Below are 15319 nucleotides of genomic sequence, written 5' to 3' on the forward strand. Positions count from 1 at the left end.
TTGTGAGAAACAGGATTTGGTGGAAAGTTTAATCTCTAGCCCTGAGTAAAACGCACCAAAGAAGAAGTGGAGATCTGAACAGTGCCATCTAGTGGCTGACTACTTATTATCACTTTTTCTAAACTTGCACCTCCATCTTCATACGTCAAGGGAGCAATAATGAGCATTAATAAGCTGCCGCCCTCTCTCTTCCTCCTTCCCTCTCTCAGCTGAAGCCAACAGCCCACTTCCAATTAGAAAGACTTGATTTCCTGCCGATGGGAAGAGGAAGAAGGAGAGGAGAAAAAAACAGCATGAGTGAGACCGAGGTTGGAAAAACAACTGTTGTTTTTGATGTGGACGTGGCCAGAGACTGCGGCCAGAGTAGCAGTGGGCGGCCGAAGCCTTTCTGGCTGCGCTAATGCGATCTGAAGTCTGAGATAAGTCCCGATCAATATTCAGATGGCACAGTCCTCAGCTGTCAGCTCTTCTCCGTCTCATCCTCCCTCCCGTCTCTCTACCTCCTTGGGCCGTCACTTTTTTTCTTGTCTTCTTTTGGTCTTTTTTCGGATTCTTGGCTCCTTCAAACAAAGATAATTACTCTTCTTTCATAGCTGACTTTGTCTCCGTCGCACTGCCTGCCTTTGATTTTAATCACAAGCACCATGTCTGCAGGTCAGTCTGATCTCTGTGACGGCCGTCTGTCTGGGAGGGTGCGGGCAGGGGGTGGGAGGGGGGGGGGTGGGAGGGTGTCTTGGCAGGCCACCGTAGCCCCCGGAACTGACGTTTTTCTATTTTTTTTGCGACAACAAGCGTCGCTGGAGGTGGGGCCAGACCGTCAGTGTTCCTTAAGGGAGCGCAATAACCTTCCACTCGTCCCCGAAAACTTTTTAGGCCACCGGGAGGCCAGCCATCCAATAATGTAATCCCCCCTCCTCCCTTCCCAACCCGACTTTTTAATGTCATTCGAAAGGACATGCGAGAAGATGCGGCCTGACTTGCCTGAACTGTGTGCAGCGGCCATGAGAGAGAGACGGAGCCACGTCACAACAACACGGCGCACCTGCAACAGTGTGGCACTGCACAAATACAGAGAGCTGGGTCATGAAAAATAAAGGAGTTGGGGTAGAAGGTGCCGTTGGTCCTCCGAAAGGTAAAAATGTTGTCTCCATGTCTCACTTTCCATCCTGTTGCCACGGAAAACACAAATTTCCTTCCCCGACAACAAATTTAAATTGAGCCGATGCTACTGAGACTGCAGCTAATTTGAGATGATGATTTTCGGGGGTGGTTGGGGTGGGTGGGTGTTTTAAAAAGCTGAACATGTAAAGACTAACTCATTTATTTGTAATTCAAGTTATTCAAGATAAAGTTATTATAAAAATAGAAATAAATAAATGAAGTGCCCATGTATTTTTATTAGAAATGTTGATTATTCCTAGAATCCTCTTGGTTGACCCTACGACTGCAGGGTCACATTCCTCCTCCCTCGGCTTTTAATACAGGACAGACTCTGTCCCATCAAGTTGGATGTTTACATGCACAGTGCACGGTTCAAAAAAACATGATATGCCGGCTTTATTTTTAACAGGCAAAAACATTGGAGTCATCACAGAGAGCCGGAGAGCGCAGAGAGAGACGAGCGGTCGGCCGACAGAAGGCGATGGTGGGGGCAGGGGGGGTGCAGGGTGGGGGGGACGCAGCGAGGCCGCATTTTAAAGTGTAATGTCCCCTTGTTTTTCCAAAAGACTTCTTTACCATCCATATTCAAACGCGGGCGACCCCAAACAAACCGAAAGGAACGCGAAGCACGTCCGCAATCGGCGGCGGCAGAGGGAGGGAAACGCGAGGGGACAGAAACAGGAGGGGGGAGGGGGGAGGGGGAAACAGGGGAATCGGAATGAAGAGTGACACATAGCCACAGTGAAGTTATGGGAGAGGAAGTTGGGAGCAAAGTTGCGAGCGATGAGCATGGAAGGACGGGGTTGGGGGGTGGGAGGGGCTTCCAAAAAAAGTGGGGGGAGGGTGCAGAAGACCGTATGTGACAAGGATGGAGAAGAAGGGAGGAGAGGAAATGTTAAAAAGCTGCCAATGGCCACAAAGGTAGGCAAAGAGAAGGCGGCCGACCCTGCGTGTGCGAGCGCCAAGAGCTCGAAGAGGTTTTTTGTTTTTTGCTGCGGCGACTGCGCTAATCTCCTGAGTCGTGTCAGCGGCGCCGCCAAAAGGTTCAGCGCATAACAGATCTGGGACGACTCGACGCACGCGTCGATTCCCCCCCCCCCCCGTGTGAAAAAAACTAGCGAGACTAGCGGGTTTTTTTTTCTTTTTTTACGAAAAAGTTCTGCAGCTCTCAGGCAGCACGGCCGCCGTTTTTGCTTTTCCCTCTCCGCAGCGGTTCTCTCTCGCACTTTTCACACGCGAGACGAATTCTAAAATATGGCGGCGGCGCGACATGAAAGAGTCGGATTCTTTGATCGGCCATGAGCGCTTTGGAAACAAGATTATTTCCCGAGTCAATCGGAAGCGGGATCTACGGGGAGGCCGACTGCGGCGGTGGGAGACAGATGACAGAAGAGTGAAATTAAGGCGGATGTACACTCGCGGAATTTTTATGCTTCCCTCATGAAAAACATACACCCATGCACGCACGCACAAAAAAATGATGTATCTATCTTTTCTTGTGTTTTGCCCTTTTATTGCCGACCGTGCAGATCTGAACCCGGTGACGTTAACATCTGCAAGATGGCAGATACAAATGTATGTTTCTGGGACATCCGTCTGGGCTGGAGAGAGGAGACAGAGCTCACAGTAAGCACTTCTGTCAAATAATCCAAATGTATGATGGCTGGAAAATGAGCACTCAGATCTCTGGGCTCTGCAGACATCAGCGTCGGCCCAGCAAATCACTTTAGTCTCTGCAACGGACAGTCGCAAGATCGAGAGTTGGAGATTGTGGGACATCGCCAGTCTATGTATTGATGAAATCCAAAACTCTGCTTTCAAAATAAGAGAAGGCGGAAACTGAGTCCAATTTCTCGCTGTTGTATGTGCAAGTGCGGAATAGTCTGACAACAGAGAACCTTTGACCTTGGGCAGACATTTATTTGGGTTTAAGAGGAAATACTATGTAAAAAAAAAAAGAAAAATGGATGTTACGGTCACTCAAGTTTCTCTGATAGATCCAACGAGCTTCAAAATTTTATTTTGGAGGCTAGGTGTATATTCTAGGCGCTGTATATTAAAAGGGGAACCCATGGGCTCATGGTCTTATTTTGTAAGCAGGTGCTGTCTTGGGCATAGCTTGCAGCTTTACTTCTCGTGTACCAGCACACATTTGGCCCTCCGTTTACAGCCGCCAGCCAAAAGTGATGCTTTACCTGCCACATTTCGTAGGGGACAAAAAACAAGGAGGTCTCGGGGTGAGGGACGAAGCAGGAAGAAAGAAACTTGGCAACCAAATCAAAGATATACAATTGTAAAACACAAACGTAAATAGTAGCAAACTAGCCGTTAATTGAAGCAGCCAGAGAAATAAAGTCTCAAGAGGTTGTGTGTCGGGGGACTTGGCGCTGTTAAAGTCTGATTGATAGATGGCGCTTCAAAGCGTGCCGGTGATTAACTCAATGCCAGGAGGGGTGTATTATAGGCGCTGTACGCATGGTCTTATTTTGTAAGCAGGTGCTAAATTGTGCATGGCTTGCAACTTTACTTCTTGTGTACCAGCACACATTTAGCCCCCTGTTTACAGCCGCCTGCTAAATCCGACAAAAAACAAGGAGGTCTCGGGGGTGGGGGGGAGACAAAGCAGGAAGAAAGAAACTTGAACTACCAGCGTAAAATACAAGATCTCGACTCTTGAGAGCTTGCGTGTCGAGGATTTTGGTTTATGTTAAAGTCTGATTGACAGACGGCGCTGTAAAGCGTGCCGGTGATTAACTCAATGATGGGAGCCATCACTCTGGAGAGGTGGCGCTCCCCTGGGGACCGCGGGGGCAAATGCTTGGACGGCCAAACTCACGTGCAAACAGACAAACAAACAAACCACCGACTAGACGCCCCATAAAAGTGGGCGGGAGTTTCCTTTATCCCATAACAGCAACGTCATTACAATAATATGTGTCATTCATATGAAAGTGACTGGGAAGCTGCAAGAATAAATTGGTCGCGGCCTGATGCCGCTCAATCACACTACAGGGATATTTTAGCCGTCTAATGCCAGCAGCATGTTTTGTTACCCCCGAATGAAACAAAGCAAAGTCAGAGAAGAGGAAGGAGGGAGGGAGAAGCAGGACGCTACAGTGGGTGAGTCAGAGGGAGGGAGGGATTCTCTCCTGCATAGATTAAAAACCAGCGCAGAGAGTTATTAGGTCACTTCAAGAGCATCAGACGAGCCGCAGTCATCCTTTACTCCGCCCACTCCGCCCCTCCCTCCACCTCTCCTCCTTCTCACCCCGTGACCATTTAATTTTTTTACGGCCCCCCCACGTAAATTAATGAGTGGAGGCGCTGGCTGCACTCCACTTCATTACAGTGAGCGTCGCCGTCTCCTGTTACAGCGCCGCCGCAGCAACAGGTTCTGCGCATTTATATATTTATAAGTATACCGAGTGGGAACAAAGAACATACGGCGTCACTACAATCCCGACTCCCTCGCACTTTTCACACGTTTGGCCTCCGCCTCAGTTCGACTCGTGTGGGCGACACACGCAGGGGAGGAAGAAAACGCAGTTTCCTTTCACCCCCAAAGGTGCCATGCAAACAACTTAAACTAATCACTCCCCCCCCCCCAAATCCGCCTTTTGGCACGGAAAATAAAATGCCGGGCCAGATTGATGTGCTAATCAATGAGAGGGTAACTATGGCAACGGGCCGTCTGGCTCTAATTGGATATTTCGGGCAGTGGGAGGCCGGATTGATCGAGACCAGGAGGGCCGGCAGAACCTAATTCAGTTGGCCAGATACTGTCAAGGTCTTAAGGCACAGCCAAAGGTTGGCCGGATCGATGCGACTCAGTGTCCTCTGTAATTAAATGCAGACAGGACGACTGATGTGTGTTGTTTGTGTAGTTTTTTCACTGCCTTTCCAGTTTCAAACAGGTACGTACACTTGCAGCCAAACCAGAGCCCAAGCAGCATCCCACACGGCTGACATCAAATAAGGTCAACTGGCTGCAGGATGTCTGCTTGTGTTGTATCAGCGCGCAGCCTGCAGCCGTGTTCCACAGTGTGTTTCTGTCATTACATGAGGGGAAGCAGACCGACTCGGTGGCTTCGGCCCCTCGGGCCCTGCCGCTCAGAGAGAGACACCAGGCCGGAGATCACAGAACAACGTGAGAGGGGAAAAAAAAACATGAAAACAGCAGCCCGTTGTGGTCGAGTTACACGTCTAACGACGGCGAGACGAGACGAGCGTCACGCTCACCTTCAGGGCTTTGGAGCGGTTGGCCAGGAGTCCCTCGATGTTGCCAGCTGCCGTCACCACCAGCTCCTGTGCATCGTTGGACTCCACGGTGTAGTGCACACTGTACTTAATGTATATCTAAAACAATCAGAGAAGGAAAAGATTAGCAGAACTTAAGGTTAACAAGTCGAGGCATTACCAAAAAAAAATGTGACGTCAAACAGTCAGTGAACTCGCTAAGACCAGTCCATTTGTTTCTTGCAAATACGTGCTAAAATGTGTGCCCGTCAGTGATGTCACAAAGGGCGCAAATACCTCTCGCAGGTGAGTGACCACACCCCTAGCCAGGTGTTGGGGCCCCCCACCTCAGAAGGAAACCCTCACCAAACATGTGGAAGGTCCAACAAAGCAGCTTTAGCAGGTTTCTAACACCTGGAAGTATAACTGTTCTATTTTTGGAGTACAAGAAAAAAAATAAAATAATAAAGATCTGAAAGTGCCCCAGTCGCTCATCTCAGTTATAAGACTCTCTCTTGCATTGTGGTCAGGTTATCCTTAAAAGCGGTCCAATAATATTTCCAGCTGACCGACGTGCCTGTCACACCTCATCGCCGCACAGCACAAAGGGACCTAAGCAACAACAACCAAACAAATAATAATGAAAAAAAGAGAGAGGGTCTGTGTCTGTTGACTAAACTGCCACGTCAGGTTATGTAAAAGGACCATTTACTGCAGGGGCAATAAAAAAATAAAATTAAAAAAAAGCAACAAGAAACACAAATGCCAAGCAGCCAATTATTTAGCAGCCTGGAGGGATCGTCGCTGTCCGACATGAGAACTACAGATCTGTGGCGTGCGTATCTGTGTGTGTGTGTGTGTAGTGGACGTAAACCCTCAGGCGTGTTCAGGTTTAGCTGTACGTTCAGAAACAATACTGCACTGGATGTATACAACCAAGTATGTATGATCTGTATGCATTGAAACGATGCTCCAACTGCAACCCAATGCAAAGCAAGACGGAAGTTGTTGAGAAAGGACGCCATTGTGTGTGCAACACAAGCGTTTATGGTTTATTGCGAAAAAAAAAAAAGACTTGTGTGTGTGTGTGTGTGTGTGTGTGTGTGTGTGTGTGTGTGTGTTTTCTGTGCGTGCTTGAGAGGCCACGCTTACCTCCGTCAGGCTCTTCAGGCCGCTGGCTTTGTCTGTGAGTGTGATCAAGTCCTTCTGCATCTGGTCCACCCATTCCTTGACTCTACAAAACACACAGACAATCAATTAATAAATCAATCAATCAATCAATCAATAAAAAGGCCAATTCAACCGCCAGTCACAGTCACAACCAAGCTGCAAATGAGCCCCAGCTGAAATTTAGCTGCTCACAGCCACAATATGTTTGTTTTTTTCCAATAAAAAAGAAGAAGAAAAAGAAGGAACAGCTGTACGGGAAGGATGGGGGAGGAGGGAGGCATGGTCATAATAATGTTAATGGTCAGCCGAGTGCAGTGGCCGCTCCGCTGTACGCCACGCTGTGCATTAGGGCGAGAGCTATTCATAGTTTTGCCTACATGAGTGTCACATCCTCAGGGGTGAGCTGCCGGTTAATGTATTCTGCCTGAGGAATAAAAATGGGAGGGGAAAAGATCGAGAGCGCTTTGCTTGATTGATTCCTTAATGGGTAAATACACAAGACTCATGTCAAAAAAATCTGATCAGCCTTAATAAATAAATAAATGAATAAAGTTAATCAACACACTATTACCACTGCTACTACTACACTTCACAGCCCGACCGGACTCAGGACCGTTTCAGGACCACCACTCGATTTCCTGGTCCAAGACCCAGATACGAAAGCGCCCCCCCCCCACCCGCGTCTGTAATCAAATCCCCCACAAACTGCAGTTTGCTGCTTGTCTATACATAACAAATCACTGCTGTGGACTCGGACGTCGCCGGAGGAATTTTAAGGACGCAGCTTCCTTATACGGGAGCCTTGACATTCTCCTAATGTCGGGTTACGTGCGCGCGTATGCATGCAGGCGTGTGTGCGCATGTGAAACCGTATCCCCTCACGGCAGTCAAAACACTAATGAATCATGGGAAGCGAGATGCACCGGCGAGCTACTGCCACTCGTTTCCCAAATGCTTTTCCACTCTCTGTAATGGGTTGAGACGACGAGCCCAGACATCACAGGCAGATATGAAAACGTGCGAGACTTTGAGCTCACAATCTGCAGAGCACCAAAAAAATTTTCAATAAATAACAGCAAAGACTTTATTGATGTTTTCTAACAGCAGCAAGTCTCTGGTCCATCAGTGAAACAAGTCTATCCTTCTTCTTTCATCCCGTTTGCGACTTCTTTGAATCAGCCTTGTCCTGAAATGTATTAAGCTTCTGTCGGGCGGCTTCTCCTCTTCAGGATGAAATACTACAATCTAAAAACACCACCGTGATGCAGGGCATGATGGGTAATTAACGCCTTGCTGCACGCTGCCTATGACACCGATCCTGTCTGAAGATTGGCGAACGCGTCGACAGCTTCCACCTTCTCTCTATTCGAGGCTCCCGTACAGCACACCAATTAAAAATACATGACATCACCCATAAAGATAATGAGCCCTCGGAGACACCGTCCACCCGCTGCGTGTGAAATAACCTCTGTAACCTGTCCCCCCCTCGCACCTTCAGTGACAGGGTCTTCTGACATGTGAACCCCGTCTGTGTTATCTTACTTAAAAAACACAGTGTAACGCGAGCACGCCGGCTCCGTGCTGGTAGGTGTGTTAGCATAGCAGCGCCACATATATTTAGACCTCAGAGAGGGAGACAAGCTGAGGGCGGGGCCCCGAAGTGTAGCGCCCTCTACGTCTATTAGCATCTTACAAATGACTTGAAAAGGGAATTTTATGCCGACACATTATACTGTATGAGGAAATGAATTCAGAGATCCCGTTCAAGTGGGCTAATCAGATTAGCTGCGCATCACTGCCTTGTGGCTGGCTGCTACGCACCGCGGCGTTTCTCTGAATTCACAAACCAGTCGGGTGTCGAGTGAGACATGTTGCCAACCAATACAGTCGTTGCGGGGTTGTTTTTTTTTTAACTTGAAAAACTGCTGCCCACCGCTGACAAAGACTGCCACCACAGCAGCGTCCATGCTAATCACTTTAGCAGCAAAAGTTCCTTATTTTCTCGAGCAAATTCTAGATTGGTTTGCCGCAAAACAGATGCAACCTTAGCGTTTACTGTTGTGAAACACACCAGGCGACTGTATGGACATTTAGTACATTGGTTGATACTACTATGCAGCTGAGTTGCACTGCCTTATAGTTAAAACAAGCCGTTTCGGTCACCAGCGCTAGGGCTGGGCGATTTCAGACAAAAATAAAATTCAGATTTTTTTTCTTGGAAAACTCGATTTTCAATTTAGATTTTTTTTTGGTAAAACTTCAAAAGACAATGGAATAAATTATTTCAAATATTTTATCTTTATTTTTTAAAGAAAAATAGCCAACAAATTTCCCTATCAGGAATGAAGTGCCACTGAAAGATACTGTCCTTGGGTTTAGTAAGGTGACAACATTTATAGTATTCTTGACGAAACAAAGATGAATCCATTGGGATTAATGAAGTGAGATCACTGACGCCAAACTTCACTCGAAAATGAACAAGTTCTTCATAAACAAAGATGAAGTTTCCTTTTTTGGGAATAAAGTGAAAACTTAACAACCAAACACTAATGAATCCCCCTGTGCATAAAGTGCCAACCTGAACTTTGTCTTCCACCAAACATCACTTTAAAAAATAAATGGCTTTTCTATCATCTTGAACAACGATGAATAAATAAAGTGCAAAACCTTCACATTTTGTAAAGAGGAGCACAGTCCGGAAGCATGCAAGAAGAAAATCAAATTTTAAGATTTTCCTTTTTTTTCGTCTTGACTAATAAATCTGATTTCTCTTTAAAATCGACTAATCGCACAGCCCTACCAGACACTTGGGTGGCCTCCACATGATGTCATAATGCAAAAGAAACAAGCAAACAAAAAAGCAGCCATGCAGCTAATTGCTAGATCATTTGATCCACAATATTGAGCTCTCTCAGATCTCTGCTGATAAAAGTCTCCAGGGCCTCGGCTAAAAGGCAGAGGAGGGGATTGATTAGCTACTCTAATAAATAAGGCCGCCCTGCCCGGCTCTTATCAGTTAAAAAAAAAAAAAAGACACACGGCCACTGCCTAACGTCAGGATGTTTGGCTGCTCCACTTGGGTGACAATGGGAGCTTGCCACAGGTCAACTACCAGCGGCAGCGGACAGATATTCAGCCGTACCAGGAGACATAAATAGGAGTATACATAAACACAACAGTGAGAGAATGGAAACTCAAAGCGAGTCATGGAAAAAAAAATAGAAATAGCATCATTATCGCCTCTCATGCGCTGCTCCCATTTGCCCCTCCCTCCCCCGCGCCCCACCCACCCCCACCCCGAGGAAACTGGAGAGGGCTGCCAGTGCAGAGGGTGTATGTGTGTGTGTGTGTGTGTGTGTGTGTGTGTGTGGGGGGGGGTCTGCTGGTGAGCCGCCGGTGCACCGCCAAACGAGACGGGCTGGAGACCAGGCAGGCCGGGCGCGGCCGAGTGTGAGACCTGCTGGCACTGCTGGCCGCTCATTAGTCCCGCCCACGAAATTTTGAAAAGGTCGAGTGGGTCAGCAAATGTTTAGCGAAACTAACTACCAGTCAAAAGTTTGAACACACCTGTTTCTTCTTTATCTTGACTACTTTCTACATTGTAAATACACACTGAAGACGTCAAATATACGACCAAGACATGTGGATGAATGTGGCAAAGGAATAAAAAATGAATGGTGGCTATTCTAGATCATCTGAAATACAAAACTTATTTGAGTTATTTCACACTTTCTTTGTTTAATACATTCCATATGTGTTCATTCATAGTTTTGATGACTTGAGTGACGATCTACAATGTAAATTGTCCTAAAAAAATAAAGACAAATCATTAACTCAGAAATATGTGGCCAAACTTTTACCTAATTCGCCTCCCTTCTCCTATTAATCTTCCTTCAATCACAGCTTGTTCTCGGCAACAGACCGGAGACTGAAACAAATCCAAAGAATTTAAAAAGACATCTTTCAGGCTGGTGGACTCTCATCCTCCCACTCCTCTCTGGTCACATTTTCAGAGGAAGGTAGAACGGCGCTGCGAAGATAACTGCGGCGACGACGGCAGCGACTTTAGATATTAATATGCCTCCAATTCATCGCAGCGATAATGCTGAGCTGCGTTTTATTTTCCCTCTATTGCGGCGACGCAACCTTCCTGTGAACTTAAACAAAGCCGCTCTGCGTTGGAGGATCACACTTTTTTTTTTTCCCAAGAAACGACTCGGTGGGAGGGAAGGTGCAGTTCAGACACTCTGGGCCACCTGGAGGTGTGAAGTAGAGTCTCTGGAGGTGAAGCTATCAGTCAGTGGCTGGCTCAGGTTGAGCAGGTCGCAACTTTGTAATATCATACGCACATTTTCCAGCACTAAGCTGAACGTGAGACCTGGGTCACACACACACACACACACACACACACACACACACACACACACACACACACTGTATGGACAGGGGTCAAGCTCATGAGGTCTTAAAAAGTGAGTCTGAAGACCAAACACAGTACGTCAAAATCTCCGATGGCTAAATTAGCATCCTGGATAAAGTGGATGACCCCCCCCCCACCCCCCCACCCCCTGACCCCTCTCTGCCCCCCCACCCGTTCCCTCTCCGACCAGTCTTCATCAGTCTAATGGCTGGAAGAGAAGCTGGCCGTGTTGCCCCAGCTGTCACTCGTGTGTGCGAGTCTCTGCGTGTAACCGGAGCGAGTGAGGAAACGGGTCTCCCAGAGGGCAGGCGGGTCAAAGGTCACCAGGACAGGTGCATATCTCCCGCTCTTAATGTAATGAGGTGGGCGTCACCCGCTGGCACGTCATGTCATGTTATACGACCCGAGGCTTTAGAGTTGATGACACTGGATGATGACAAGTGTATGTTTTGTTTTGTTTTTTTACTAGCAAAATTAGTTTCAAGGTAATTGTGGTGCCAAATCCAACTCAAGTGACAAGAGACAATACAAAATGTGCCCAAATTATTTAGATCCACCTCTTAGAAGAAGAAAAAAAAAATTCCCTGCTAGGAAGCTCTTCTGTCAAAAAGAACTGACTGACTTTCTAGCAGGGAGCTTTCTGGGCTCCTGCCATCTGTTGTTTGTTGGCAAATCATGGCTTTAACCGGAAATATCGGTTAATGATTGTCGCGCAAGTGAGTGATAAGGCAACGATTCCTCCCTCGGACAGCAACCGAGAAGAAGTAGTACCCCCCCACACACACCTCCGGTGCTGCCTTTCAGTTGGCAAACTCATTGGCTTCTGCATTGTTACTGGAATATTACAAAAAACAACAACTGCTAATTGCACAGAAAACAAACCAAATTTATCCGACTGTGTCGTTCCACTAGAATAGAAACGGCCATGCAACACTTTGTCATTTGTCGCCTCTCAGAGACGGAGAGAGACGGGAGAGAGGGAACGCACGACATCATTAGAGGGAAAAACATCTCGTCGGTCGGGGGAAGACGCTTCCATCTGAGCGACGCCGGCGGAGAGTGGGCGCAATCCTGGAGTGAGGAGCGTGAGTCAGCGCCAGTCCCACGTCCGAAACCATTAATGAGGCCTCCGGCGGGCGCCTTGCAGTTTGTGTGGTTCGCCTTTTTTGTTGTTGCCTGGTAAAACTGCAACCTGTCACTTTGAACATTCAGCTGGTTTTAAAAGAAATGCAGGATGAATCAGGTTTAACTGGAAGGAAAAAAAGTCAGTTGTCCTCATCTAATCAGCAACGTGTTTTTACATCCCGCTCTGATGTCTTGTCCATGTCCAGAAGCGGGGGGGTGACCTCTGGCGTCAGCTGGTGTTACACCAAACCGTCAGCGCCCACAGGGGGCGATGGTTGGCGCGCTGGCTTCTCCGACGAGTCGCGCTCCGACACAAAAGGTTGGATATTTGCTTCAGTCACGACCAGTGACGTCACAGTAGGTTGAAACAGACAAAAGAAAAAGCTTTCAATCAGCTTTGTTGTTGATTTAAAAGCATATAAACGGGTAAGAAATTGTGTTGGCATGAAACACTGTTTGTACTTTTCCCTTTTGTTCAAAGTTTAGGGAGAAAAAAAAAACTGCTGAAGAAGGTTCTCCAGAGTTTGAATGCAAACTTTGAGAGGTGGTTTTCCAGTCACGCGGAGAAAAGGGAGGGAGGGACGGGGGGTAGAGGGTTAAGCTGGGGGGATATTTTACTTTCCTCTAACTCTGTTCTGCAGACGACTGCCTACGCCTGCCTGTGCCAAAAGTATCTCTGTGTCATCACTAGAAAGAAAGCCTGCGAGGGGCTCTGAGGTGAGGTGAGCGCCGTGCAGGCCACAAGGAACCTTGGAGCGCTTTGTAAGACGGCGCTTCTTGTTTTAGTTTTTTTTTGTTGTCGTCATCGTCATCATCAAGTACGTCACGCACAAGTCTCTCCGCTTCCAACAGCAATCACACCGACTCCTTGATCAGAAGAGTACAAGAGAGGGTTCTGATCAAAAGACGACTTTTGCCTCACTGCGCGCTGAAATCTTTGAGTAACCCGGTTTCATCTTCTGAAATGTAGCCAAAAGAAAAAAAAGGGAGGAAAGGACGCATGCAAATCATGGATGTTTCCATCAAGCGGTTTCAGTAGATAAACTGCCAGTCTTGTCTGTGCGCGTAGAGGTGAACAAAGTCAGAGGTTACACAATTTCAACAAGATAGTCAGTCACCCTGGCAGTAAGTCAGTATCAGGGTTAGTTATATTTTTTATTCTCAACAAATTTTTTTAATTTTTTAATTTTTAAATCCTCATGTGATCGAAGTTGATGTGATCTTGAAGTGATCTTAATCTGTTCCTGGAAAGAGAGCAAAAGGCCGGACGTTGCGACGGGAAACCAGGGTACTGCTGCAAAAAGGAAGAAAAATAAAGAGCTGCAGCGTGGATGTAATTGAGCCACTTGGGAACAGTTTAAAGAGCTTCGGCTACGAGGCAAGACGTCTCGGAAGCTGCGAGCCCGGCGGCGCTCTGTGCAAGGCAAACACTCACTTCCTGCTCCACTTCCTGTCTGCCTCTGTTGTGTCCTAGTACTCTCAACGCCCCCTGCTGACTTTTTCACCTCTTGATGTCGCAAATGTTTTTCCCTTCTTTCATTTTTCCAGAAGGAGAAATCAACGTAACAAAGTGCTGTATTTGTTCTCTGCTGACTCTCACTTGGTCCCCAAATTATTCTGTGAAATTCTTGGTCCTCTCTCGTCGTCGTCGTGGCGGAAGTCAAAAGACGCCGCAGTTATTGATGTTTCCGCCCGCCCTCCTTAGCTCGCCAGCCACTGCCTCCCCCCACCCCCAACTTGCCTGGCTGTGAGGAGCGGTTGTTTAAGCGAGGCCCTGACAACAGCGGCGCTCAATAATCGAGCACTCGGGGTTGATATCACGGCGGCGGAAGAGGCCAACAAGACGAGACGAGAGGAGAGAGACGTCGCGTCAGATCATCACCTAACGACAGGTGCAGCCGGCGGGCTGCCTAGGAGGCACCGGTGGGGCAGGTTTGGGACGCAGGACGCGGATCTACACGGGGTTGACTTGTTGAAACTGCTGGATGTTGGCACTGGAAGAAGCACAGGCGATACAAATTCAAGGCGTCCCGCGACCATCCCAACAGCAACACACAAACAAAGACACACCGCCACTTTTTGTTGACTGACTTCTGCTGATCATGCTGCACGAGCCTGCCGTTTGGGGTGAAGCCTAAAAAAATGGAGGTGCAGGAAAATAGGGGCAACTGTAGCTCAGGAGGTAGAGCTGGTTGTCCAATGACTGAAAGGTTGGCGGTTCAAATCCTGCTCCATGCTAATCTGTTGTTGTGTCCTTGGGCAAGACACTTTACCCACATTGCCTCATATGAATGAGAGTGGATGTTGGGTGGTGGTGTTGGTGGGAGGGGCCGTTTGGCGTAGATTGGCTGCCACGCTTCCGTCAGGCTGCCCCAGGGCAGCTGTGGCTACACATGTAGCTCCACCACCACCAGTGTGAATGATGAATGGGTTCAATTTAAAGCGCTTTGGGTGCCTTGAAAAGCACCAAACAAGCATAAATCCAATCCATTATTATTAAATACGGCATGTTTGTGCCTTTGTATGACAGTAAGTACAGTAGAGTTGTGCACCCCCCGCCCAGCCTGCAGGGTCCATTCAGCCTCCTCCTCCTCCGCTGCAGGCTCCACGTCAGGCATAATTGAGCACGCCGACAGCGTCGCCTCTCCCAGCAAGTGTCCGCGCGCGTTAAAACAGAGGGACGAGAGCAGCAGGGCAACACCAGGCTACTGCCGCCGCCGCCGCTGCTGCCATGGGAAAAGCAAAAACGCAACCAACGTCCCAGAATCAGAAACTTGAACACACAATTCCCCGGGATGGTAACAGAGTGTTGACTGATGTTGTGTTCTAACCGAAGACCTTAACGCTCTCCTTCCTCTGGCTCATCTCTTCGCCGTCCCCTCCGGCCGTCCTCCTCCCTGCTACACAGTCATTTCAGCCTCGGCTGCGGTGACTAAACAACCCCCCACGTCGGCGTCACCTTCACACTTTTCTGCACAAACACGTGCGCGCACACACCGACGAAGACAACAACAGCAACGACAACACGGGCTGACGGGTATAAATAGAGAGATTAGAGAGCCCCGCTGGCCAAAATGCCCCAATTAGCGTCAATCCAGGCGCCCACGCAGCCAGACTAGAGTTAGCGCCGCACTCTCCCTGATGGCTGGACTCACTGTCCGGTCCAGTCTGCCACTGAGCTCCTCCTCTCACATAGTACGACTCTAT

At 48.1% G+C, this 15319-nt stretch overlaps 1 protein-coding gene across 3 annotated transcripts in view; it reads right to left on the bottom strand.

Moving 5' to 3' along the window:
* cacna2d1a (calcium channel, voltage-dependent, alpha 2/delta subunit 1a) overlaps positions 1 to 15319 on the bottom strand; it is a 75000-nt gene that overhangs the window by 48572 nt on the left and 11109 nt on the right. For all 3 annotated transcript variants that reach the window (XM_076030128.1, XM_076030127.1, XM_076030126.1), the window contains exons 2-3: positions 6550 to 6631; positions 5401 to 5517 (exon numbers count right to left, since the gene is read on the bottom strand). In XM_076030128.1, coding sequence (XP_075886243.1) covers positions 5401 to 5517; positions 6550 to 6609 — 177 coding nt within the window. In that variant the 5' untranslated portion in view covers positions 6610 to 6631. The remainder of the gene's footprint in view (positions 1 to 5400; positions 5518 to 6549; positions 6632 to 15319) is intronic.

Source organism: Nelusetta ayraudi, unplaced genomic scaffold (assembly GCF_046127955.1).
Source record: "Nelusetta ayraudi isolate G7.1 ecotype Tasmania unplaced genomic scaffold, CSIRO-AGI_Nayr_v1 ptg000027l, whole genome shotgun sequence".
In the NCBI taxonomy this organism is placed as follows: domain Eukaryota; kingdom Metazoa; phylum Chordata; class Actinopteri; order Tetraodontiformes; family Monacanthidae; genus Nelusetta; species Nelusetta ayraudi.